Raw genomic sequence first — 25065 nt, 5'->3', positions numbered from 1 at the left:
CGGTACCGTGAATATCACCATTGTCTCTACGACCGTCGGGTCTACGCACCCGATTTCCTCCAGTGAGAACGCAAAGGCTTTCCCGTGGCTTCCGAGCATTCTCCGAAACCGGTCTTCCTCCACCGGCAGTAGGAACCCGCCCCCACCGATCTTCAGCTCGCGGAGCGTCTCGTTGGTGAAGGTGTGTCCTATGCAGGCCGGATCTCGTAAGTTGGGGTCCGATGCAACCATTTTTATTCGGGATTCGCTGCCCTCCGGTAAGGGCGCCGCAACTGGTCTCACCTTCCGGTCCACAGTCTTGTACTTGGTGCTAACTCGGGCCGTCCGTTCCGACTCAAGCCCTCGACCGAAGTCCGCGATGACTTCGTACATTTCTTCTGAACATACCGGTATCGTCCGGTCTTCGTTAAGGTCTTCCTCGACCACCTTCCCCAGCATTCCCAAGGTGTCATCGAAGGAGACTGCCTCCACGGCTCCGTCGATTTCTTCGTCAGGGCCGAGAACTCCGCACGCCCGAAGTCTCCCCTCCGTCTTTGTTTTCTCTCGGCCGGCAATGCCGACCATCGTACATGCTCCGCTGTCGGAGAAGCAAAATTTCCTACCTATTGTACACGGCTTTATCGTACAGATGTGGGGTTTTCCCGGAGCATCCGGACTGTCGCGGCCCCACGCCTTGGCAGTCCTCTCTAAAAATCCTCTCGGTTTTCGGAACCGAGGGAGTCGCAGTTACGTTCGTGGTTCGGCCGTACCGTCAGAAACTGGACCGAATGGCGCCCGTCTTGGCTTTTGACCCTCGCGTAGGCCGAACCATTGTCCAGCACCTTGGTCTCCATTCATGCCGCCGTGATGTACGGCTCTCCCAGTATGACCGGATGCGAAGACGTCTCCTGCACGAAGAAGTGCTGGTCAATCTCGACGTCGCCGATCTTGACTCGCACATTCGGACAGGCCTCGTGCAGTTCCTCGGTGGCGCGCGTTGCTGCCCTTATTTTCCACCCGTGTTTGGTGTTGATCGGCCATTTGCCCTTCTTATAGAAGTCCATGGACATCATATTGATCTCCGATCCGTGGTCCACCAAAGCTACCACCGGTTCCTGGACTTCGCCGATCTTCACCGGGGTTTCCGTGGTCGCTCGGGCCCAGTGTGGTCTCGAATAATGGCTTTCCGCCCACTCGTCTCCCAGCGCCATGTCGTCTAGGTGCGTCGTCCGCACTTCCACCGGTCTTTCCGGTTCTGTCTCCGTTGACAGCCTCTTCCTTTTTACCAAGTCCACGATGGAGTCGTGGAACTCCTTCTTGGCGATTCCCAGCACCTCTCGTAGCGATAGCTCCACCTTGCTGTCGAGGATCCGTTCCTCCAGGACCTTTCGTAAGTCCGTGGTCCTTTCTATCTCCGTCCCCAGACGGTACCCGCCCTTCTGGGGTTTATCTTGCGTACCGGCCCCGCCGGCTTCGTCCCGTCGTGGCCCGGACCGGGTCTCGTATCGTTGTGAGGGCCCGGTCGTCCCGGGTTTCCCCACCCGCTTCTCTTCCACCAGAGCCTCGTAGTTCTGGCAAGCGGCTTCCACGAAGCCCGTCTTTTCCTCGACCGGGTCGCTCCACCCGGTCATCTCCCGTACCCGTTTCTCCGCACGGTCCGATTCCTCCCTTATAAGCCTTGCACTGGCAAGGCCTTCCAGCATCGTCGGCCAGAATCCGGCTTTGCTTTCCCTTCGGGCCTCGCCGCCCCCGACTCGAATGCCGGCCGACGCCGAGTAGTGGACGGTTTCCGCGTGTCGGGCCGCCGCCTCTTCCATCAACCTTTTCATACCACCTCGCCCGTCGTTTCGGCTCAGGGCCCTTCGGGTGTCGCTGGCATGCACCCGTCCTTCCCACAGGTACACCACCTTGTTCCTCAGCGCCTCCGCGAAGTCGCCGCAGTCCTTCCGAATGTGGCCGACTTCATCGCACCACATGCACCTGTTTCCTGCCGCCGGCCGTCGGTCACGAGCCGGTTCGCCACCTTCCCTTCGGGCTTGCGCGATTTGGAGGTCCTTTATCGCCCTCGTCAATTCCTCCAGCGCCGCTCCTCCGGTTGAGCCTCTGACTACGCCGGTCGAAGCCGAACCGGTTTCCAACCACTCTCGGGCCTCTTCCTTTCGCTCCTGTGGCGCTGGTTCGAGCTTCCTTGCTGCGACCGAGCCCGACCCGGTTGCCCCGTTATCCACCCATTCTCGCCGTTTGTCGAAACGGTCACAGACTTTCTTGACAGCCGCCCAGTCGGTAGTGAGCCCGTCTTCGGTTTCCAGCAAGAGGCCCACTTGCTCCCGATCCCGCTCGTCGACCGACTTGACAAACAGCAAGACCCGGCTCGTGTCCAGGATGGTTCGGTCGAGCGCCGAAAGGCGCGCAAAGGTTTCCTCGAACTCCCGGAGGAGTGCCGACGCGTTTCTTCCCTTCCCCGGGGACTCCACCCATTCCATGAACCTTCGCTTTGAAAGCCGGAGCGCGTCGTCCAGCCCGTATTTCTCTAGGAGCCGACCTTCGAACTCCTCCCAGGTACGGCTCTCCGCCCGCACCTCGAGCACCTCCGCATGGATGCTCGGCATCGCCACTCGGGAAAATCCGGCAAGACGCCTTTCTTCCGGAATGTCCCGCATCAGCATCTCTGCACCGTAGGACGCCAAATACTTCGTGGCATCCTTCCCATCGAACCGGCCGATCGTGCCGACGACCGCCTCAATAGCTCTGTCGAGGGCACTGGTGCCCTCGCGCGCGTTTACAATCCGATCCACGGCCGAAGCCATGGCCTCTGCAAGATCCGACCCCCTCATCTTCTGCTCTTCTGCCGCCTCCTTCACGTCGGGTTCACCAAAGATGTCGAGATGTTTTGCAAGTGCGTGTGGAAACGAGGCGGGACCGCGGGGGTCTCGAACCAAAGAGCAAGCGAGGGAGGAGAAGGAGAGAGAACCGGCTACGCAGGACCGGGAATACACAGGGACACGGCCCTTCAGCACGGAGAACGCGAACAGACACCGACACAGACAGATGCGAATGACTAACTATGTATATTAACAAAAATGGCTAACACGACTACAACCCTCGATGGGGCACAGGTTGGTTACAGCCGAACAGGCCGGCGAACAGAAGCCGGCGCTTGTTCGCTTTGACGCACAAAGGGGTAGCAGGTCGGAGATGCTGCCGGAAGCACTCGGGCGTTCCTCGAAACAGCGCGAGCCTCCTCGGAACCCTGCACAGAAAAGCTATGGAGCTCAAGAAGGAAGGAAACAGAGAGAGAAGCGTCCAGAAACGGTCCGACAGCACTTCGTCCTCTCCGCGCGAGATCCCTGCAACAGCTCTTTCCTGCTCCTTATATAGGCCGACGAGCAGGCCGTCCTGTCAGCTTTATTCCCTGTCCCTTTTGAACAGGGATCTGCTCCGTTCTTCACGCATCCGTGTAGTTACGCCGCCGACTCGTACAGTTCCTTAGCTCGCGCGCCCGACCGAAAAGACTGTTCGCGCGGTCTTTGTCTCCACTTGTGTTAGGGCCCGTTCCTGCCGATTATCCTCCTAATTCGCTTCTATGTACAACTTGGAGCGTGCGTGCGTGAAGAACCGGTTCCCACGCCTTGGTGCGCCGATTCCGCTTATGGACGGTTTTCTTCACGACAACGCACACCAACAGAGACACAAATATGCACAACCCTGTATATATTTATGATTACAAGAGTGAGTTACAACTCCGACTCTGCGTCGGAGTGAGGTAGGCTAGGTCGCAACGGTAGTCTGCAGCCAAGCCGCCGTCAGGGAGCTCTCAGGCTCGTCGCGCCGAGCGGGGTCTTGCACAGGAGGCCGAGCTGAAGCAACCTACAACAAGGAGAGATACAACCCCGGCCGCGAGCCGGGTACACACAGGAGAAGAAGAGTTAACCTAATAGCTTTCCTACCATGGCTACTGCACGACTCCTCGAGACGAAGCAGAAAGCAACGAAGAAGAGAAAGGATGTCGCTAACCCTAGAAAGAAACACAAAACGGTATACCCTTAAGACTAAAAAATGGGCAACCCTTCTATAAGGGATCATCCCTTCCTTTTATAGAACAAGGAGAGGGATGCGTTACAATGTGGGATAAATCCCGATTTACATGGGATTCTTCGTCCCGACTTAACTCCTATTATTCACACAATTACACGAGGGTGGGTGCACATGGTGCACCCCGCCGATGTAGCCAATATTTCCCGGTTTCCGCCTCTGGCCGAAATTCTTCACGACAACGGAGGTCCGAAGGATCCTTGGGCGTGCACGTTCTATCACATCTGGATTCCGCACTACGCGCATGTCGCGGAGCCACTTTACGGGTTATTAAAGAAAGGGCGCCGGTTCGATTGGAGGACGGAGCACGCGGAGTCGATCCGGAGACTGAAGGAGGCGCTCGCCGCGGCACCGGCTCTCCGAAAAGCAAATTACGGCAAGGAAGACCCCATTTACGTGACGGTGGACACGAGCCCCATCGGGATCAGGTGGGTGATCAATCAGGAAGATGAAGACGACGTACGGTTCTCGATCCAGTTCTGGGCAAAGATATTGAGCGAGCTGCAGCGAGGATACGCCCAGGTTAAACGCAAACTCTGGGGTATCATTTCAGCGGTCAAGGCCGATAAAGACTACCTGATCGGGAGAGAGGTGATAATCGAGACGGACTGCCTGCCGATTCTCAACATGGTTTCTAGATGCGTGACTCCGGACCTGGCAATGCTCAGGTGGATCGCGTACATCAAGTCCCTGAACCCGGAGATACGACACATCTCTGGAAAGGATAACGCCATGGCCGATATGCTTTCAAGGGCACGGTTCAGCGACGAGGATGACATTGTTTCGGATAACGAAGAAGTCGGTGAGGACTTCTTCGGGTCAACTAACGTAACGACAAGAAAGGGGAGCACTCCGGCACTTAACGAATTCGACGAGAGCAAGTACATCGGGGAGTGGCTCCAGATCGGCGGGTTCCTAAAGACAATGACACCGGACATGGCATGGACGAAGGGAGAGACCAACCGGATTCGGAAGAAAGCGTACCGATTCTTCCTACGAGACGGGAGCATATGGTGGCAAAGAAAGGGGAACAAGAAGAATTGCTGACAGCGTACCTCGAGAATCCCTGGGTCGGACACCGCGGGACGTGGGCCACATTTGAGAAGCTAAAGGGGAAGTACTGGTGGTCGGGACTATACTGGGATGTGCATTGGTTCGTGACGACTTGCGAAAGTTGTCAGGCGCACTCCATTGTCCGACATTGGGACGACCTCCACCCGACCTACCCTCCGACCCTCCACTTCAAGTGGATGGTGGATCTGGTGACGATGCCGATGGGGGTAGGGCAGATGCGGTATCTGGTGCTGGCTCAGGAGGACCTGACGAACCAGGTGGAAGGCCGAGCGTTGCAGAACAAAACGACCGCGGCCGTGTGCCAATTTCTGATCGAAGAAGTGGTATGCCGGTACGGGTGCGTAGGTAAGATCGTGGCCGACCGCGGGGAACTGGACACGCAAGAGGCGGAAGAGTTGTTTGACCGGCTAGGAATTAAACTCTTGCTCACCATGGCATACAATCCGGAGGCTAACGGGAAGGTGGAGCGCGGACACAGGCCGATCATCAAAGCATTAGTACGGGCATGTGGAGGCCAAGTCAGGAACTGGCCGCGACTCTTACCCTATGCGTTGTGGGCGGACCGAACTACGCACGGTTCGGTAACCGGGTTCACGCCGGCAAAGCTAATGTACGGGCAGAAGCCGATCATGCCAACGGAGTAGACAATCTCCTCATGGGCCACGGTGGACTGGAAAGACGAGATGAGCCAGGAGGAGCTGTTAGCGACACGGATTCGGCAGCTAGAGCGAAGACTGGAGGACGTGAACCAAGCCGCCGAGAAGCTACGGGCAGCAAGGGTAAAGAACAAAGGACGGTTCGACCGGACTCACCGACTGAGACCGAAGAAGATCGAGGAAGGCGATTGGGTTCTAGTGTATGACAGCAGCCTCGACAACCAACACCGGGCAATGCGGAAGTTTGCAAGAAGGTGGTTCAGGCCTTATGTGGTGACAAGCGCCAACAACAATAGGACCAACCATCTCACGGAGCTCAACGGGACAAGGATGGCGGTACCGGTGGTGGGGAAGAGGATCAAAGCATTCAAAAAGCGGCATGAGGCTGAACCGGACCCAGACGACCTAGATAGCGACAACGACCGGCTCAGAACGGATGCCGATCTGGAAGACGAAGGATGAGCGTGGGCTGGTCTTCTCCAGCAAGAGTCTAAATTTGGCGCATATCGGTGGATGCGCGATTAGGTGGGGGCGGATGTCGTGGAGAAAACCGTCCCTAGGCGGAAACCGGGTATAACGTGCGTAAACCGGCCCTTACACATGGGCACAAGTTTTGTTGTATAGTACGTAGGTAGCGCTACAAGTCGGCTGAGGTGAAATCCTAGGTAGCACGCATTCATTATGGAGAAAATGGAGGCGTATCCATGTCCGAAAGGACAAGGAATAAACATGATGTAACGGGTGGTAACGGCCTCCCTCCTTGGGCTATAAAAGAGAGGGAGAGGGATTGTAAAAGGGATCGCGTTTTGTGGAGGACGAAGTGCTGCCGAACTGGAACCGAGCGCTTCTCCTCTCCTCTGTCGTCTCCATAGTCGTTCTGTGCGGGTTTCGGGAGGCTGACTCTACTCCGCGAAACGCCCGAGTGCTTCCGGCAGAGTATCCATCTCGCATTCTGTGTGTGTGTGTGTGTGTGTGTGTGTGTGCAGGCGTCGGAGCCTACCACTCGCCGGCTTGCCGATTGTAACACCTTGATTTATATATACGTAAACGTTCGTTATATCTCCATCTCGCGTTCTGTCTGTGTGTGTGTGTGTCTGTGTGCGTGTGAATTACATCGGTAGTTCCTTCCCCTCTCCTCACTCGGTTATTCCTCGGTCCGAGACCCCCTGTGGTCCCGCCTTGTTCTCTTCTTCACGTACTCGCGGAATACCGCGACAACGTGAACTTAGCCCTAATAATGTCATGTGGTACTGTCGATTTGCTTCGGAGTTGGCGTGATAACATCATCACCAATGGTCTCTCTAATTGCGTCCACATGAAAGATGGTAATCCTGGAGCCCAAACCGCTTATGCATACATGAGGGAGGGGGTCACTAATGAGTCAAAGAGCCACCCTTTAGTCTGTGGCTCTTGAAAGTATGCTTGGTGGCATTGTCTCTCTAGGAGTGAGAGGGATGCATGTCCTCTCGTAAGTCTATCCTTCGTTGCCTGTGTAATCGAAAATTTACCTGAGCGAGCACTGAAAGTGACTCCAAGATAGATGTATGATCCAACCACCTCAATTGGGCTATGGGAGATAGTTAGGTGACACTTAGCTCTAACTTCGGCCGATGTGTGGAAGATAAGGACTTTAGTTTTCCCTAGATTCACTACCAATCCTCATTGTGCACAGAAGCCATCTAAGGCATTAAGGTGCCTTTGTAGGTCGTGTTCGGATTCAGAGAGCAAAACTATGTCATCCACATAGAGCAAGATACGAATCTGCGTATCCCCAAGGACTACTCTGTTGCCTCCCTTACAAGCAATAAAATCTGTGATCTCATCAATGTAGATCCCAAAAAGTGTCGGTGATAGGGGGCAACCTTGTTTTACACCTATAGTGCTAGTGAAACAATTGGATAGGCCACCTGGGCATCGGACACACCCGGACACTTGTTCATATAGTGTGTAGATGGCCCAGACCATGTCATCTGGTATCCTCAAGCTTTTAAGCCTATCAAACAACCGCTCTCTAGGGATTGTGTCAAAGGCCTTGCGGAAGTCCACAAAACAACAATATAATTTCTTCTTGCGAGCCTTAGTTTGGTCAATTAAGCATCTAAGTGTGAAGATATGATCAATGGTGGAGAAGGCTCATCTAAAGCCAGCTTGTTCAGGTGCACGAAGATTTAGGGTCTCCATATAATCGCTAAGATCTGCTTCCATTACTGCACCATATAATTTAGCAAGGGTATGACCTATCATAATGGTCTTATATGTATTTGGGTCCATGGGGTTCCCCCCTTTATGTATGGGGCCCACTGTGTTCATAGTCCACTATGGTGGAAAACCCTCCGCAAGGGCACGATTGAAGATTAGAGTTAGCAAGGGAGCTAGGCACTCTCTCGCATATATATTGTGTTCTGCTCGCAATCCTGTGTGGTCCATGGACTTCCTATGTTGTAATTTCTTTATGACCTTTGCGACCATAGAGGTCATGAAAAGTCTCCCCATGGTAGGTCGGGGTGTGGAAGGCATTGGAATGGGTGGTTGGTTTGGGATTTGGTAAAGTCTCTCTGTATATGTGTGCCAGGTTTCGGGATCTTCGATGGGTGTTTGTGGTCTTGGCTCCCGTAGTCTCTTCCATGTTGTGGCACAATCGCTAGTCATGAGCATATGGTAGAGTTCCCAATATTGGGATGCCTCCCACACCCGTCTCTTACGACGTGTCATCTTGCGCATTTCTTTGTGAGCTTGTATTGAGGTAATACTACCATTGAGTTGTGATACTGTAAGTTGTCTATGTAAGTCCCTACAATCCTCATCATAGCATTTATTTTGTGGCATAGATCTTGATCTACCTTGATTTGAGAGTTTTGTATATGGGAAACTACTAGTTGCTGCGGAGTGAAGGATGTGTGTGAGTTTCGTACTAAGGCTTTTTAAAGGTAGGGAGGGATCAAGGGAGGAGAGATGTGTTAGGAAACAGGTCCCTCCAAATAGGAAGTGAGAAGAACAGTGCTGATGAGAAACTCGGCCGAGGCCGAAACCGGATGAGGAGTACCCGGCTACGGAAGACCCGGTGAGAACCGGATGAGGAGAACATGGTCAAATGGATACTCCGGTACTTGAAGGGAACTTCGAACATGTGTCCGATTCGGCTCCGATAAACCTCAACTTGATGGTTTTACCGATTCGGACATGTCGGCTGATGTGGATACCAATCGGTCTACATCCGGGTATGTAATGACATATGCAGGGGGAGCTGTTTCGTGGCAGTCGAGGCTGCAAAAAACGGTTGCGTTGTCAACCACGGAAGCGGAGTACATGGCGGTTGTGGAAGCCGGCAAGGAAATATTATGGATGAAGGACTTCATCAGAGAGCTCGGAATCCGGCAAGAGGAATACCGGCTCTATTGCGACAGTCAAAGTACCATCCACCTTGCTAAGAACGCAGCGTACCACTCCAGGACGAAGCACATCCAACGTAGGTATCAATGGATCCGGGAGCGAGTAGAAGATCGAGAGTTCGCGTTGACGAAGATCCACACGGCCAAGAACGGGTCAGATATGTTGACCAAAGTACTGATACCCGACAAGCTAGATGCATGTCAAAAGCAGATCAAACTAGTAAGACATCCCATGCCGGAGTGAAGGGGGGGTTTGTTAGGAAACAGGTCACTCCGGATGGGAAGTGAGAAGAACAGTGTTAATGAGAAACTCGGCCGAGGCCGAAACCGGATGAGGAGTACCCGACTATGGAAGACCCGGTGAGAACGGGATGAGTACCCGGCTATGAAAGACCCGGTGAGAACCGGATGAGGAGTACCCGGCTACGGAAGACCCGGTGAGAACCGGATGAGGAGTACCCGGCAAGAACCGGATGGTGAAGGCCCGGTGAGAAGTGCTCACCGGATGAAGGGACATATTCGTAAATATGTTTTCTAAGAGTCCATCGGGGCTATATTTGTAAATAGCCAAAAAGTCATAAATATGACTTAGGGCAAACTCAGTATATGTGTTGTCTTCTTGTTGGCGTAAGACTGTAGAGCGCGTAATAGTGTACATAGAGAGAGAGAGAGAGAGAGGAAGAGGTTGTTGCCTGTGTTGTAACCGCCGCCTATGGCGAAGATAGCAAGCTCAAGGTCATTGCCTCGGTGCTTTACTATTGTACATTCTGAGATAGTGATAGTTTGCAGTCTGTGGGCTGCCGTGGTTTTTTCCCTAGTTTGGGTTTTTCCACATTAACATCCTGTGTACTCTTCTCTTCATTGTGTCGTGCGTTCATTACCCGTTTTCTGTGTTTGATTTTAGACTCGGTTGTGGCCGAGTGTTGTGCAAACGGAGCGTGCATTCCTGTCAAAGTGGTATTAGAGCAAGGTGACACAAAAAAATGGACGATTCGTTGGGAGGCATGTTCAAGCTCACCGGCTCCAACTATCTGACCCGTTCTTGTCGGGTGTGAGCACTTTGGTCAGCATATCTGACCCGTTCTCGTCCGTGTGGATCTTCGTCAGCACGAACTCCTGGTCTTCTATCCTTTCCCGGATCCAGTGATATCTTCGTTGGATGTGCTTCGTCCGGGAGTGATAGGCTGCGTTCTTCGCAAGGTGGATGGCACTCTGACTGTCGCAGTAGAGTCGGTACTCCTCCTGCCGGATACCGAGCTCTCTAACGAAGTCCTTCATCCATATTATTTCCTTGCCGGCTTCAACAGCCGCCATGTACTCCGCCTCCGTGGTTGACAACGCAACCGTCTTCTGCAGCCTCGACTGCCACGAAACAGCTCCCCCTGCATACGTCATCACATACCCTGATGTGGACCGGCTGGTATCTGCATCAGCCGACATATCCGAATCGGTAAAGCCGTCGAGTTCGGGCTTGCCGGAGCCGAATCGGAGGCACACGTTTGTCGTGCCCTTCAGGTATCGGAGTATCCACTTGACCGCGTTCCAGTGCTCTTTGCCGGGATTGCTCATGTACCGGCTCACCACTCCGACTGCATATCCTATGTCCGGTCTTGTACACACCATTGCGTACATCAAGCTTCCGACGGCAGAGGCATATGGTACTTTCATCATGTCCTCCTTCTCAGCCTTTGTCTTGGGGATTTGCTTGCTGGACAGCTTGCAGTTTGCCGGGAGGGTTGACCCGACCGGTCTTGCTTCCGACATGTTGAACCGGTGAAGCACCTTTGTCACGTACTTCTCCTGTGACAGCCACAACTACTTCTTCTTCCGGTCCCGGATGATGTGCATCCCTAGTATTTGCCTCGCCGGACCCAGGTCCTTCATTGAGAAGGTTCGGTGAAGCGCTTTCTTCAGCATCCGTATCTTGACCTGGTCCCGTCCGACGATCAACATGTCGTCCACGTACAGGAGGAGTATTAAAAAGTCTCCTCCTTCGAACTTCTTCACAAACACGCAGTGATCGGACTGCGTTTTGTGGTACCCTTCGTCGGTCATGAAAGAGTCGAACTTCCGGTACCATTGCCGGGGAGCCTGCTTCAGTCCGTAAAGGCTCTTCTTCAACCGGCATACCAGGTGCTCCTTCCCTTTCTTCTCGAATCCTTCCGGTTGCTGCATGTAGATTTCTTCTTCGAGGTCACCGTGAAGGAATGTCGTCTTCACGTCCATCTGTTCTACCTCGAGGTCCATGCTTGCCGCTATGCTCAGCACCGTCCGGATGGAGGCCATCTTCACTACCGGGGCAAATATCTCGTCGAAGTCGACGCCCTTCTTCTGCTGGAACCCCTTCACCACGATCCTGGCTTTGTATCTCGGGGGGTTTCCGGCATCTCCCGGTTTCAGCTTGAACACCCACTTGTTTCGAAGTGCCCGCTTTCCTTTCGGCAACTCCACAAGTTCATATGTGTGGTTCTCATGCAGGGAATCCATCTCCTCCTGCATGGCACTTAACCACCTACGGCTATGGGTGTCAAGCTTTGCTTCTTCAAAACTCTCCAGCTCCCCCTCGTCGGTTAGCAGCACGTGCTCTGGTTCCGGAAATCTCCGGGGGGCCCTTCTCTCTCTTAGAGGATATCTCCGTTCCGGAGCTTCGGTAACCGGCTCCTCCGTTTCCTCTTCATCCGAATCCATTTCGGGATCGGGGCCGGTTCCGGTATCTGTTTCATCTTCCTCAGCCGGTTCTGTTTCTTCACCGTCTTCGGCCGGATCCTCGAGTGCTAACCGGTCCCTTGCCGGTCGGGACTGCTCCTCGTAGAGTTGATCCTCACCGGTCGACTTGGAGCTCTTCATCTTCTTCTCCGACTCCCAGTCGGCGAGTGTCTTGTCCTCCATGAAGATGATATCACGACTCCGGAATATCTTTTTGTCGACCGGGTCCCATACTCGGTAGCCGAACTCGTCGTCGCCGTAACCGAGGAATATGCATGGCCGGGTCTTTGGATCTAACTTTCCTCTCCGGTCCTTCGCCACATGCACGTATGCGAGACACCCGAACACCTTCAGATGCCGGTAGGATACTTCCTTACCGGTCCACACTCTCTGTGGCGTGTCTCCATCCAGGGGTACTGAGGGTGATCTATTTATCACATATGTCGCCGTCGACATTGCCTCAGCCCAAAACCCCTTGGGTAATTTCGCATGCGCCAGCATACTCCGGACCCTCTCCATTATGGTCCGGTTCATCCTCTCGGCCAGCCCGTTCAGTTCCGGCGTCTTTGGCACAGTAAACTCGAGCCAGATTCCCTTCGAGCGACAATACTCCTCAAATTGCCCTCGGTATTCCCCTCCGTTATCCGCTCGTATCGCTTTCAGCTTCTTGCCGGATTCCCTTTCCACTCTCGCGTGGAGTTCTTTGAAAACGCACAACACTTGGTCCTTTTTCTTCAACGGTGCCGTCCACAGCTTCCGGCTGTGATCATCAATGAATGTCACGAAGTACTGGGCTCCGCCATGTGACTTCGTTTCTACTTGACACACGTCAGTGTGCACCAACTCCAATGGTGCGCTACGTCTCGTCGGTGGCCTTGAGTGGAAGGAGGTTCGGTTCTGCTTACCGGCCAGGCAATCGGTGCACTTCTCCAGGTGCACGTGCTTTACCGGTATCCGGTTGTCTTCGGCAAGCCTCTTCATCCCCTTCTCGCTCATGTGGCACAGTCTCTTGTGCCACAACTCACCGGTAGTGTCAGCTGCCACGTTCAGCTCCTCCGGACATAGCCGGGAATTCATCAGGTACAGTGTGTTGACCTTCCGGGCCCGAGCCACTATCAGGCTCCCTTTGCTGAACTTCATGACGCCGTTCCGGATGCTACCCGTGTAGCCTTCATCGTCTAGCCTCCCGGCCGAAATCAGGTTCAATCGAACCTCCGGAACGTGTCGAACATCCTTCAGCAGCATTTTGCATCCGGTTGATGTCATCAGCCACACGTCTCCTATGCCGGCAATCCGGCATGTACCTTCATTTCCCATCCGGACACAGCCGTGCTCACCGGCTGTGTAGGATGAGAAGTATTTCTTCTCCGGGGTCAGGTGGAACGACGCTCCGGAATCGACCACCCAGGTCATCTCTTCATCAGCAAGGTTCAGCTCCCTCTCTTCGGTAATGAGCATTATCTCTTCTTCACTTGCCGCGACTGCCGTCGTTCCTTTCCGGTCCTGCCCTCGCCGATCCGGACCTCTCCGGTCCGTGGCTCCCCGGTATGCACCGTTTCGCTCCGGTGACTTCTTCGAATCGGTACCGTCGGTTCCGTTGTCTTTCCGGAAAATGCCGACAGTTCTTCTGGAAGTGCCCCGGCTTCCCACAGTAGAAGCATGTAGGTCTTCCCCTCGACTGCGACCGTGTCCCCGACTTCTCCCGTCTTTGCGGACTCCGGTTCCGTTGTCTTCCCCGTTCCGATTCGGTAAGCAGCGCCTTCGAGTCGGAGGCCGGTTCTTTATCTCTCCGACGCGCTTCTTCATTTAGAATACTTGTCTTTACCGTTAGTAAAGACAAGTTCTCTTCCTTACAAGAGGTGCTGAGAGTAACTACCAAGTTCTCCCAGCTCTCCGGAAGGGTACACATCAGCATGATGGCTTGCATTGCGTCATCCAACGGGAACTTGATCGCCGCAAGCTGGTTTACGAATCCCATGAACGTGCTGACGTGTTCGACCATGCTCTCGCCGTCCCGGTACTTAAGATTCACTATCTTCCTCATCAGGGAGGTCCGGGTCAGAGCATTCTTCCTCTCATAAAGTCCGGACAGCTTCTGCCACATCTCATAGGCGTTTGTATCATTCGCCACATGTTGCAGAACACTTACATCGACGTATTGCCGGATCGTCGCTACGGCTTTCCGGTTCAGGAGCTTCCACTCCGACTCTATTACCCCCTTGGGTATCTCGGCATTGTCGATCGGTTCGTACAGGTCTCGGACGATGAGAAGGTCTTCCATCTTTATCTTCCAGTCGGCGTAGTTCTGTGAGTTCAACACCATCATGCCCGGAGGCCCACTACCGCCGCCTTCCATTTTCTATGTTAACCTTGCTCTGATACCACTTTGTTGCAAACGGTGCTCGGCCACAACCGAGGAATAGGATCAACTCACAGAAAACAGGAAATACAAAATGCACAAAGACAATAGAGAGAAGAGTACACAGTATGTTTTACGTGGAAAACCCTAAATGGGAAAAAACCACGGGAGTCCTCAAACTCCAACTATCACTACAAGCAGAGATGTACAATGGTGAAGCTACGAGGCAACAACCTTGAGCTCACTGTCTTCGCCACAGGCGGCGGTAATACACAGAGGCAACGACCTCTTCGTTTCTCTCTCTCTCTCTCTCTCTCTCTCTCTCTCTCTCTCTCGGCTGCTCTCACTTCACTCCCTCTAAGTGGAAAACAGAAAAATGAGCAACAACGACAAACTGTTTGCCCTAAGTCATATTTATACACATATGACTTTCGGGCTATTTACAAATATAGCCTCGAGGGCCCTTGGCAAACATATTCACAAATATGTCCCCGCATCCGGATCTCTCTCCGGGTACATTCGTCATCCGGCTCCGTAGCCAGGGTCTTCATCATCCGGATCCGAAACCGGGTCTTCATCATCCGGTTCCGACACCGGGTCTTCATCATCCGGTTCCGATACCGGGTCTTCATCATCCGGTTCCGATACCGGGTCTTCATCATCCGGATCCGAAACCGGGTCTTCATCATCCGGTTCCGTAACCGGGTCTTCATCATCCGGTTCCGATACCGGGTCTTCATCATCCGGTTCACGGACATCTAACCATCCCATCCGGAGGGACCGTAATCCCAACAGGTTGCCGGTTCAGTTCGGGGACAAGAGACCGGACAAAATCGACGCCGCGATATGGGAGGTGATGCACATGAAGACAACGGCTTACATACGGTGCTTCATCGACATGAGTCTATATAACAACTTCAATGAAGAGAGCAAGGCTCATGAGCTCTGGGAGAAGATCGGCATTATGTTTCAGAACAAAAATGTTGTCAATCAAGTTTCGGTATTTCGGAAGCTAGTAAGACTCCGGTACCAAGATGGCTCCAGCATGGCGGAGCACATGAATGCCTTCCAGGGGCTGATCCACCAGGCAACATCATTGGAAGTACCTCTTGCCGATGAGGTACTAGCACTACTCCTGCTCGGTTCCCTCCCAGATAGCTGGGAGACGTTGGTTGTCACCTTGGGCAACGTCGGGCCGGAAGGGAAACGGTTATCCCTAGCAAGAGTGAAGTTGAGCTTGCTAGATGAGGAGGCGCGTCGGAAAGATAAGGATACGAGCTCTAACTCCAAAGCGCTCCTTACCGAATTGGAACACGGAAGACAAAGGAACCGTAGTCCCCAGAACCGGGAAAAGTTGGGGACACGGTCAAAGTCAAGGGGGAGGCCTACTTGCTTCTATTGCGGCAAGCCAGGACACTTCCAGAAGAACTATCAGCATTTCCGAAAAGACAAGGAAACCGACGGTATCGATTCGAAGCGGACACCGGACCGGAATGGTAAAGATCGGAAGGGAACGACGGCAATAACGGCAAGTGAAGAAGAGTTGATGCTCATCACTGAGGAGAGTGAGATAAACCTTGTTGGCGATGAGATGACCTGGGTGGTCGACTCCGGAGCGTCGTTCCACCTTACCCCGGACCGGAAATGCTTCTCATCCTACTCAGTCGGTGATCACGACAGTGTCCAGATGGGGAATGAAGGAACATGCCGAATTGTCGGTATAGGAGACGTGTGGCTAACAACACCAACCGGATGCAAGCTGTTGTTGAAGGATGTCTGACATGTTCCGGAGGTTCGTCTAAACCTGATATCAGTCGGTCGGCTAGATGATGAAGGCTACACGGGTAGCATCCAGAACGGTGTTATAAAGTTCAGCAAAAGGGAGCCTAATTGTGGCTCGGGCCCGGAAGGTAAACACATTGTACCTGATGAATGCCTGGTTATGTCCGGAGGAAGTGAACGTGGCATCCGACACTGCTGGTGAGCTGTGGCACAAAAGGCTGTGTCACATGACCTCATTCCAATGAAGAACGTGCACTTGGAGAAGTGCACTGATTGTCTGACCGGTAAGCAAAACCGGACCTCCTTCCGACCAAGGCCACCGATGAGACATAATGCACCACTGGAGTTGGTGCATGCTGATGTGTGTCAAGTGGACACGAAGTCACATGCAGAATCGAAGTACTTCGTGACGTTCATAGATGACCACAACCGGAAGCTGTGGGCCACACCGTTGAAGACGAAGGATCAGGTGTTATCCGTCTTCAAAGAGCTTCACGCGAGAGTGGAAAGAGAAACCGGCCGGAAGCTGAAGGCGGTTCGAGCAAATAACGGAGGTGAATACCAGGGGCAGTTCGAGGAGTACTGTCGCTCGAAGGGAATCCGGCTCGAATTTACCGTGCCGAAGACGCCCGAACTAAACGGGTTGGCCGAGAGGATGAACCGGACCATAATGGAGAGGGTCTGGAGTATGCTAGCGCATGCGGAGTACCCGGCTACGGAAGACCCGGTGAGAACCGGATGAGGAGTACCCGGCAAGAGCAGGATGGTGAAGGCCCGGTGAGAAGTGCTCACCGGATGAAGGGACATATTCGTAAATATTTTTTCTAAGAGTCCATCGGGGCTATATTTGTAAATAGCCAAAAAGTCATAAATATGACTTAGGGCAAACTCAGTATATGTGTTGTCTTCTTGTTGGCGTAAGACTATAGAGCGCATAATAGAGTACATAGACAGAGAGAGAGAGAGAGAGGAAGAGGTTGTTGCCTCTGTTGTAACCGCCGCCTGTGGCGAAGATAGCAAGCTCGAGGTCATTGCCTCGGTGCTTTACTATTGTACATTCTGAGATAGTGATAGTTTGCAGTCTGTGGGCTGCCGTGGTTTTTTCCCTAGTTTGGGTTTTTCCACATTAACATCCTGTGTACTCTTCTCTTCATTGTGTCGTGCGTTCATTACCCGTTTTTTGTGTTTGATTTTAGACTCGGTTGTGGCCGAGTGTTGTGCAAACGGAGTGTGCATTCCTATCAAGATGGGCCTGAACATGTTGAGAGTATATGTCACAGAGAGAGAGACGTTACCTTAGGTTGTTAAGACAGCTGCTTTGGACTGAGATTTCCCCTGATTCCCTCCATCAAATATATCTATTATTCTCTATGTTTGTGGCCCTTAAAGTACCAATCAATAACACCTACCTAGTATTCCACAACACTTAACTAACACCATGCTATTTACACACGTTTGTACATAAAGACATAGTTTGAGTGCATCAACGCAAGCCCTCGTTCCCGCGCATTTGACCCCTTTTTCTCCTTGTTGCCAGAATTCCTCACGACAACGTTCTTGTCCATCCTTGGTTATCAATGTTTCTTGTTTGGCTTCTCGGCATTAGAGTCGGTTGCTCCTCCTTGCAAACCACTCTCAATGGTGTTCATGTTCTCTCCTTCAGGTGCTTCCAAATATATCCACCTTGTAAGAGGTACTTGTATATGTTCTTCAGTATTCTCTATGTTTGCTCCTTGGACCACAAAATGTTCGTTGTCATTGAGCTGAAGCCTTTGTTGATATGCAACCATTCCATTCTTTAGCAATTGCTCGAGCCATCTTAAATAAATCAAGAGTAACGGACCACAATGTGTCCGTTTCCATTAAGCTCAAGACTTTGTCGATATGCAACCATTCCATTCTTCAACAATTGCTCGAGCCATCTTAAATAAATCAAGATCAACATTTGCCTTGCTACCTTGCCCTTAATAGTATATATGTCATGGCATTGTCTTGCAAGATATGTGATGGACAGAGTCTCTATTCATAGACTTGATATGCAATCCACTTTAGCATGGCTAGGTCCCTCATTGCACACCTTGATATCATCCCTAGTATTGGAATACAATATCTTTCAATCACGACCTTTGTGTTGATAAGATAGTCCTTATTTTCCTTCACCGTAGACATTATGCCCAATAGCTCTCTATTAACTTGTGCATATCCTCTTTGTCATTTGCTAAGCACCTTTGCCCCAAACTTTATGGCATATCAACCACCATCTTCACCGTCTTGATTGATGACTAGTCCAATCCCAAATGGACTCGTATCTACGGTCACATAGATGGGCATCTGGTTCTTCTACATGGACCAACTCATTCAAGTAGTAATTAAAGGTAGAATGGTTGAATTAATATGATGTACACATCATATGAATAATTACGTCTTTGTTAGATTATCCCTAGTTCAAGATTTTTTGTAGAAATCCTAAGGTAAATCAAAAGTTCTTACATTATGAAGAAATTTATAAAATATGACGTCATACAATCATAGATATATGTTACATATACTGCTACATCTTCATGACAAATGTTGTGTACATTTTTAGTGAAAACATGTGTGTGGCTAGAAGTGGTTCTAGGGTAACAATTGGCTTTGAGTTCCTTCAAGTGCTAATGGAAGTCAATTGTTGTACACATAGTACATGCCACGAAATAGGCTTTAAAGTGAAATTAGGGACATGAGTTTGTTTCTTGAATGAACTTGGTAGTGAAAAGAACCACTCTAGGGAAGCTTAATCTCAAGAATGAAGATGAAGGGATTTTGAAGGTTTTGTGAACCTCAATAATCATCATTATCCAAAGGGCTAATCACTAGAACTCTGAAGAACTCCCAAAAGAATTGATAATTGTCCATCCTTTAGCATTACTTCATCATCCAATTTTTCTACTCTTTTGTTTAGTTTTTCAAGTTGGGTCATGAGTCGAATGGCCTCTTGACACATGAAGTCAGCATCCTTCTTCATAGCATCTCTTTGATCTCTAGTTCTTCCTAGCTCTTCATATATATTTTGGGTTTCTCTCTCCTTATCTGTAAGCTACAATCCAAAACCGTCATGAAACATTAGATTGACTTATTTATGAACAAAAAACCATATAAAAATAGATATTGAATAGGCATATACACATATATCATTTATACATGTCTAAATGTATAGATAGATTGTTACAGGCATGACCATATAATATCTCGTGGTAAGTTGTATCGTAGTATTCTACACACGAGGATAACCTGTGAGGGTTAACCGAGGGTTTAATGTAGGGAGGATTACTTTTGATACTAGGGATTGAGACAACCATTAAGGCCAAGTGTAAACTTGCCTAGGGGCCTTAGGTCTGGCTATAAATATGAGGCCTAACTACCCTCATTTGATATATTATCGACTACGTCGAGGCTCTGATACCAATGGTTAGAACTTTATCCTAATGTAAGCAAAATATAAGGAAATAATAGATAGGAAAATAGAGAAGAGAGAGAAAGAAGGGTGTTGATCCACCCGACCACCCCCAAGTGAAGGGGTCGAGATGGACTCAAACCTCAATCGGCGTCCCACACCACCGTTGTGGCAACGGCTCGTACCTGGTGCTAGCACGCTCGCTACAAGAGTTTATCACCACAAGATCAGAGTCTCGACGTAGTCAATAATGTCTCAAATGAGGGTAGCTAGACCTCCTATTTATAAACGAACCTAAGGCCCCCAAGCAAGTTCACACTTGGCCTTAATGGGTTGTTGAACAATCCCTAGGATTAAAAGTAATCCGCCCTTCTCTAAACTCGCGGTTAACCCTCACAAGTTATCCTTGTGTGTAGAATACTATGATACAACTTACCATGGGATATTATATGGTCATGCCCGTAACATAGATATAGTATAGACACACATGGAAGACATCTAGGAGAATCCAAGATCATTGACCATGCCAACAATTTAATAATAGTAATATTTATAACCTATGGAAATAAGGTGTGAATATTATCTCACAACGTAACATTTTTAAGAAAGTTGGAGTTGTTTAAATCACATCATAGATATATGTTTCTATCGTTATTGGGGATCAGATATGATTGACGAAAACCAAACTAGAATACCTTCCCACTGTCAGGAATAGTACTAAAACAGGGAGAGAATTAGTACTAAAAAAAGGGAAGTACTATTAGTACTAAGAGGACGGGACTGCGTAAGACTCCCGAGAGAGGAAGAATTAGAATTAGAATTAGAATTAGAATCGTCCATAAAGAGGCCAATTTTGACCTATGGGACCAGAGTATACATGTGTTCTTGATATATGTCTCCTTCCTAAGAAGGGGTATTCATATGTTGAACCACAAAGTCTCTATGTGTTAATAAAGCATACACATATGAGCTCAACCTTCTAGGTGGTGTCTTAAGTATGGATCTTCAATTATCACTCCCTCTTAGTATGTCAACATATCTTGAACAAATTGCACTATATGTCGAGCATGTGAAGAGCAAGTGACATTCATCCTCTACCATGCCTTCATTGCATACTTTACATGTCTTCAAATTCGTTACATTTTGATACCATGATGCAACTTCAATACCTAACTTGTGAGATCGAGTGCGAAGTAGTGTAAGGGCTCTACGAGCATTCCTACTCATATTGGTAATGAGATAAGGTTGGATACGATCAATAGACATTCTTGCTTTATATTGAGACCAACATTCAGGGTTGACATTTGCAATGTAGTATTCTAGCTTTGTCCTCTTAGCATCCTCCCACTTCATCCTTAATGATTCCACCGACCTTTCCTCAATCATTACATATTGCATAGCATTGCCTGAAATCTCTAAAAGATCATCCACACCCCATCGTCTAAACCATTTCTTTATGTCAACAACCCAACCAGATGAGAGAATCTTACTTTTATGATTCTTTTGTAGCTTACATCCAACATTCCAAGAAAGATGTGGTAATTGATGATTCGGCATATTCTTGACTTTTGTAATGTATTTATATACTCTTTGGAGTGCCAATAGTTCTATGGGTCGAACACCCGTTTCCAAGAGCATAACCTGGTAAGAGGTAGTGCATTTAACTCCTAATTGCCTCCTTAAAAACATCTTTTGAATTTTCTCAATCTCGTTCCATGCATTAAGAGAGATGGCGTCACCCCATACTTCTACTCCATAAAGCAATACTTGAGTTACCATGGCATTGAACAACATTAATTTTACTTCCCATCCACAAGTATCACTTTGGTTGCATTGGTTCTCCAAAAGGTAATATGATTTCCAACCGGCTTGGAGTCTAGAATCAAAGCATGCACTCCATTTATTTGTGGCAGGTACATCAATACCAAGATATTTAAAGCTTTGAACAAATTTTATATGTTCACCTTTATATGTGATCATAGGGTAATGATGAGGTTGGATGGTTTGCACTACCATCATTTTTGTTTTCTCCACATTCACTGCTAGTCCACTACTATGGCAAAATTCTTCTAATACCCCAAGTAAATGTTGCATACTATCAACATCATATGAGAAGAGTACCACATCATCTACATATAGAAGCAATAAGATAACATGTTGCATCAAATTGGGTCATTCAATCCTTCTTCTCTTGAAACCTTATTCACCACTTCTTCTAATTTATCAATACATAAGCCAAAGAGTGTGGGTGATAGTGGACATCCTTGCTTGACCCCCATGTTACTTAAAAAGCTCTTTGAGAATCCACTATCCATTTTTAGTTGGCATTTAACTTGTTCATATAGGCGTGCAACCGCAACTCGGTACTCTAATGGCATGTCAATGTCTACCATTCTATTCCAAAGCTCACTTCGTGGTACGATATCAAAATCTTTCTTGAAATCAACAAAACAACAATAAAGTGTTCTTCCTTGTAGTCGACTCTCTTCCATGATCACTTTTAATGTGACCAAATGATCCATGGTGGAGTGTTTTGGTCTAAATCCGGCTTGCCCAAGTGCTCTTTTGCTTGTACTCTTAGCCCATGTGCTTATCTTTTGCTCCATAATAGTACTATATAATTTAGCAATAGTTGAGCTCACCATTATTGTACGATAATTTGCTCCTTGATTCTTATCTCCACCTTTAAATATTGGTTTAATCCAATTCATAAGCCAATCATTTGGAAATCCTTGTTTTATAGCTTGCTCTAAAATTGTCATTATCCAATGACGAGGGTGTGCCATTGTCCATTTTAAAAGCTCACTTGAGACCTAGGTTGAATCTGCTGCTTTCCCACTTCCCATCTTCTTTATTCCCTTATTGATATCTTCAATATCGATACATGTAGTGCATGGAGTTTCAATTTTCTCAACCATAGGAGCCACACCTTCATGCATATATAACCTTTGTACATAGTCTAGCATCTCTTCGTAGCAAGGTCAGATGATACATCTCTTTTCGTCTTTCCCTTCACGACATCTAGTGGAATGTGTAATTGCAAGCTCTAAGTACAATGGCGTGTGGTCTGAGTCCGGAGATAGCGAACCAACTTTAAACACATTCACCAATGATAGATCACATGCCAACATTAATACATAATCAACCACACTTCCTCCACCTGAGGATGGTAAACATGTGAGCACGTTTGTCAATGTGAATGCCTTTACTCCATTTAGGATAATCAATTTTGTGCAATTTAGCATATGTATCAAAAGTTTTCCATAATCTGACATGACATAATCCTCTGAGTCACGCAATAGACAATGTTTTACTACATTTTCTTCAAATGTCTCCACATTTTGGAAATTTCCAACTCTTGCATTGAAGCCTCCCATAATTAAAACTTTACCAAGCTTCTCAAATGAAAGTATATCATAGCATAACTCTGTAAAAGGATCATCACAATCTAACCCAAACCTACTATAGTAGTTTGAGTCTTTGTGAGGAATATAACATGCAACTATATACAACTTCTCTTTCCCCAAATTAACCTCTATCCATATGTATCTCTTATAGCCATCATATTTGCATACTTTGATAGAACTATCTAAGCTCTCATGGTAGATACATGTTATCCCAGCACGCCCAATATCCCCTTTGGAGTCAGGCCATATCGAATCTTGCTCTTGTGGAGTTTTATCCTTTGTTGCCCTTTTAAGTACACCTTACTACTATCTAGAATCATTGCCCTTTTACGTTCATCGAGGATTGTACAAACAATAGCTCGAGATGTCTTTCCCTCTTGTTGCTTTTTGCCAACCCGATGTGAGGCATATACAATAACATCTCGCATAGCAAAGTGATCCTCAAAGAATTTCGTAATATTTTGTCCAAGAGATAATGCATTCTCTATTTCATTCTCTTGCATACCTCTAATGACAATATTATTCTTTCGATTTCGATTTCATATTGCTCCTTTACATCTAACACATCCATGGTATTTGGATGTTTTTGCGTGATTTTTGGTGTTTCTTTCAAGAGAACATCTTTCCACCTTGTCATGATCACATCTTCCTTCCCTTCAATTGTAGATTTTATTTCGGCATTTGCCTTCACTAAAATCTCTGATTTTTCTGCTTCAAGACTCAAAAAATTTCTTTCGATTTTAGGCATCCTATTATCTTGCATTTGAATAGTCATGTTCTTCATTGCATGTAGTAGCTTTCATCTCTAACTTTTGCATTTCCAATGTATGTTGAAGAGTTAATTCCCTCTCCTTACAAGCATACAATTCACTTTGCATATGCATCATTGTCTCTTGAAATGAGATATACATAGTTGCGATCTTCTCCATTGACAATGTATGCATTTGATTGTTTGGGCTTTCAATCACATCATCATTGTCTTTTACTCCTCTTGGCATATTTACTATTAATAAAATGATAGAAGAAGTAGAATGTACCTTTCAATCGATTTAGGGTTTCAAAATCTACCTTGAGTTTGAGGGGTCACGAGAGGGCCGCGGACGAAAATGCTCATAACTCCTCACTCCGGCAACGGAATTTAGCAAATAAACATTCGTTAGAAATCTCTCTGAAAGAGCTTTCCAGGGAGCTATAGAACGTAGATAATGATGGAGGGAGAGAAACAGACGCACAGAAAGAAAGAAAATGTTGAGAGAGAGAGAGAGAGAGAGAGAGAGAGAGAGAGAGAGAGAGATGATGATGATGATAACAAAGGATATATTATGTGAAGAGTAAGTACAAAAGGGCTATGAGGCTTAAGACTGGCGTTGAACCAATTTGGTTCAAAATAACGCATAGTGCCTTCTTTTATAGTGTTCTCAGGAGTAATCCTGAAGCTTCTAGAATGTTCCAGAGAAATCTGGAATATACATTAATTTCCTATAATAAAACTTAAATGAAAATAATATCTTATGTATTACAATAGATGGTGTAATGGTCAAGAGCTCGACCCATATAACATAAGGTCATGGGTTCGAGTCTTGCCATGACACTATCTTCCCCTTAAGACGACGAGTGGAACGAGTCGGCGCTAATTGCGAACCGGGTTTGTCCGGATACTTTCGGTGGAACTCAGCAAGAAGATCCTGAGCATTGGCGACATGCTCGACAAGTTCCCAAGTACGTTCGCTCGGACTATAGCCGAGCCAATCGACCAAATAATAAAGTTTGTTGCGAACAAGTTTGGAATCGAGGACGGCAGTAACTTCATACTCCGGGCCGGCTTCCAACTCAAGCGGGGGTAGTGGTGGTGTAACACGATCGGGAATAGTGTTTGTTTTATAAGGTTCAAGAAGAGAGCTATGGAAAACCGGATGTATCTGAAGATGCGGAGGGAGATCAAGGCGGAACGTCACATCATTAACCTTACTAGTAATACGGAAAGGACCGAGTCGTCGATAATCCAACTTGTCGCACGGTCGAGTAGTCTTGATGTGACGACGTAAGAGCCATAGTCGATCTCCGATGGCAAAAGAGGAGGGAAGCCGATGACGATCCGCATAAGTCTTCTGTGTGTTGTGTTGAGCATGACGAAGATGAGTAGAGATATCTATCTGGATCTTGTGTAGCCTCTCCAAATGATCCTCGG

General features: G+C 48.7%; 1 protein-coding gene across 1 annotated transcript in view; it reads right to left on the bottom strand.

Moving 5' to 3' along the window:
* Positions 1-18511: 18511 nt before the first annotated feature.
* LOC147851084 (uncharacterized) overlaps positions 18512-25065 on the bottom strand; it is a 28935-nt gene continuing 22381 nt past the window's right edge. Inside the window, exon 3 of the mRNA XM_087335558.1 lies at positions 18512-19113. Within this exon, the coding sequence (XP_087191684.1) occupies positions 18883-19113 (231 nt within the window). The 3' untranslated portion in view covers positions 18512-18882. The remainder of the gene's footprint in view (positions 19114-25065) is intronic.

Source organism: Azolla caroliniana, unplaced genomic scaffold, assembly GCF_043228905.1.
Source record: "Azolla caroliniana isolate FFs.n. ecotype wild unplaced genomic scaffold, voAzoCaro1.0.p SCAF_20, whole genome shotgun sequence".
NCBI lineage: Eukaryota > Viridiplantae > Streptophyta > Polypodiopsida > Salviniales > Salviniaceae > Azolla > Azolla caroliniana.
This window is presented reverse-complemented; position numbering and strand designations above follow the sequence as displayed.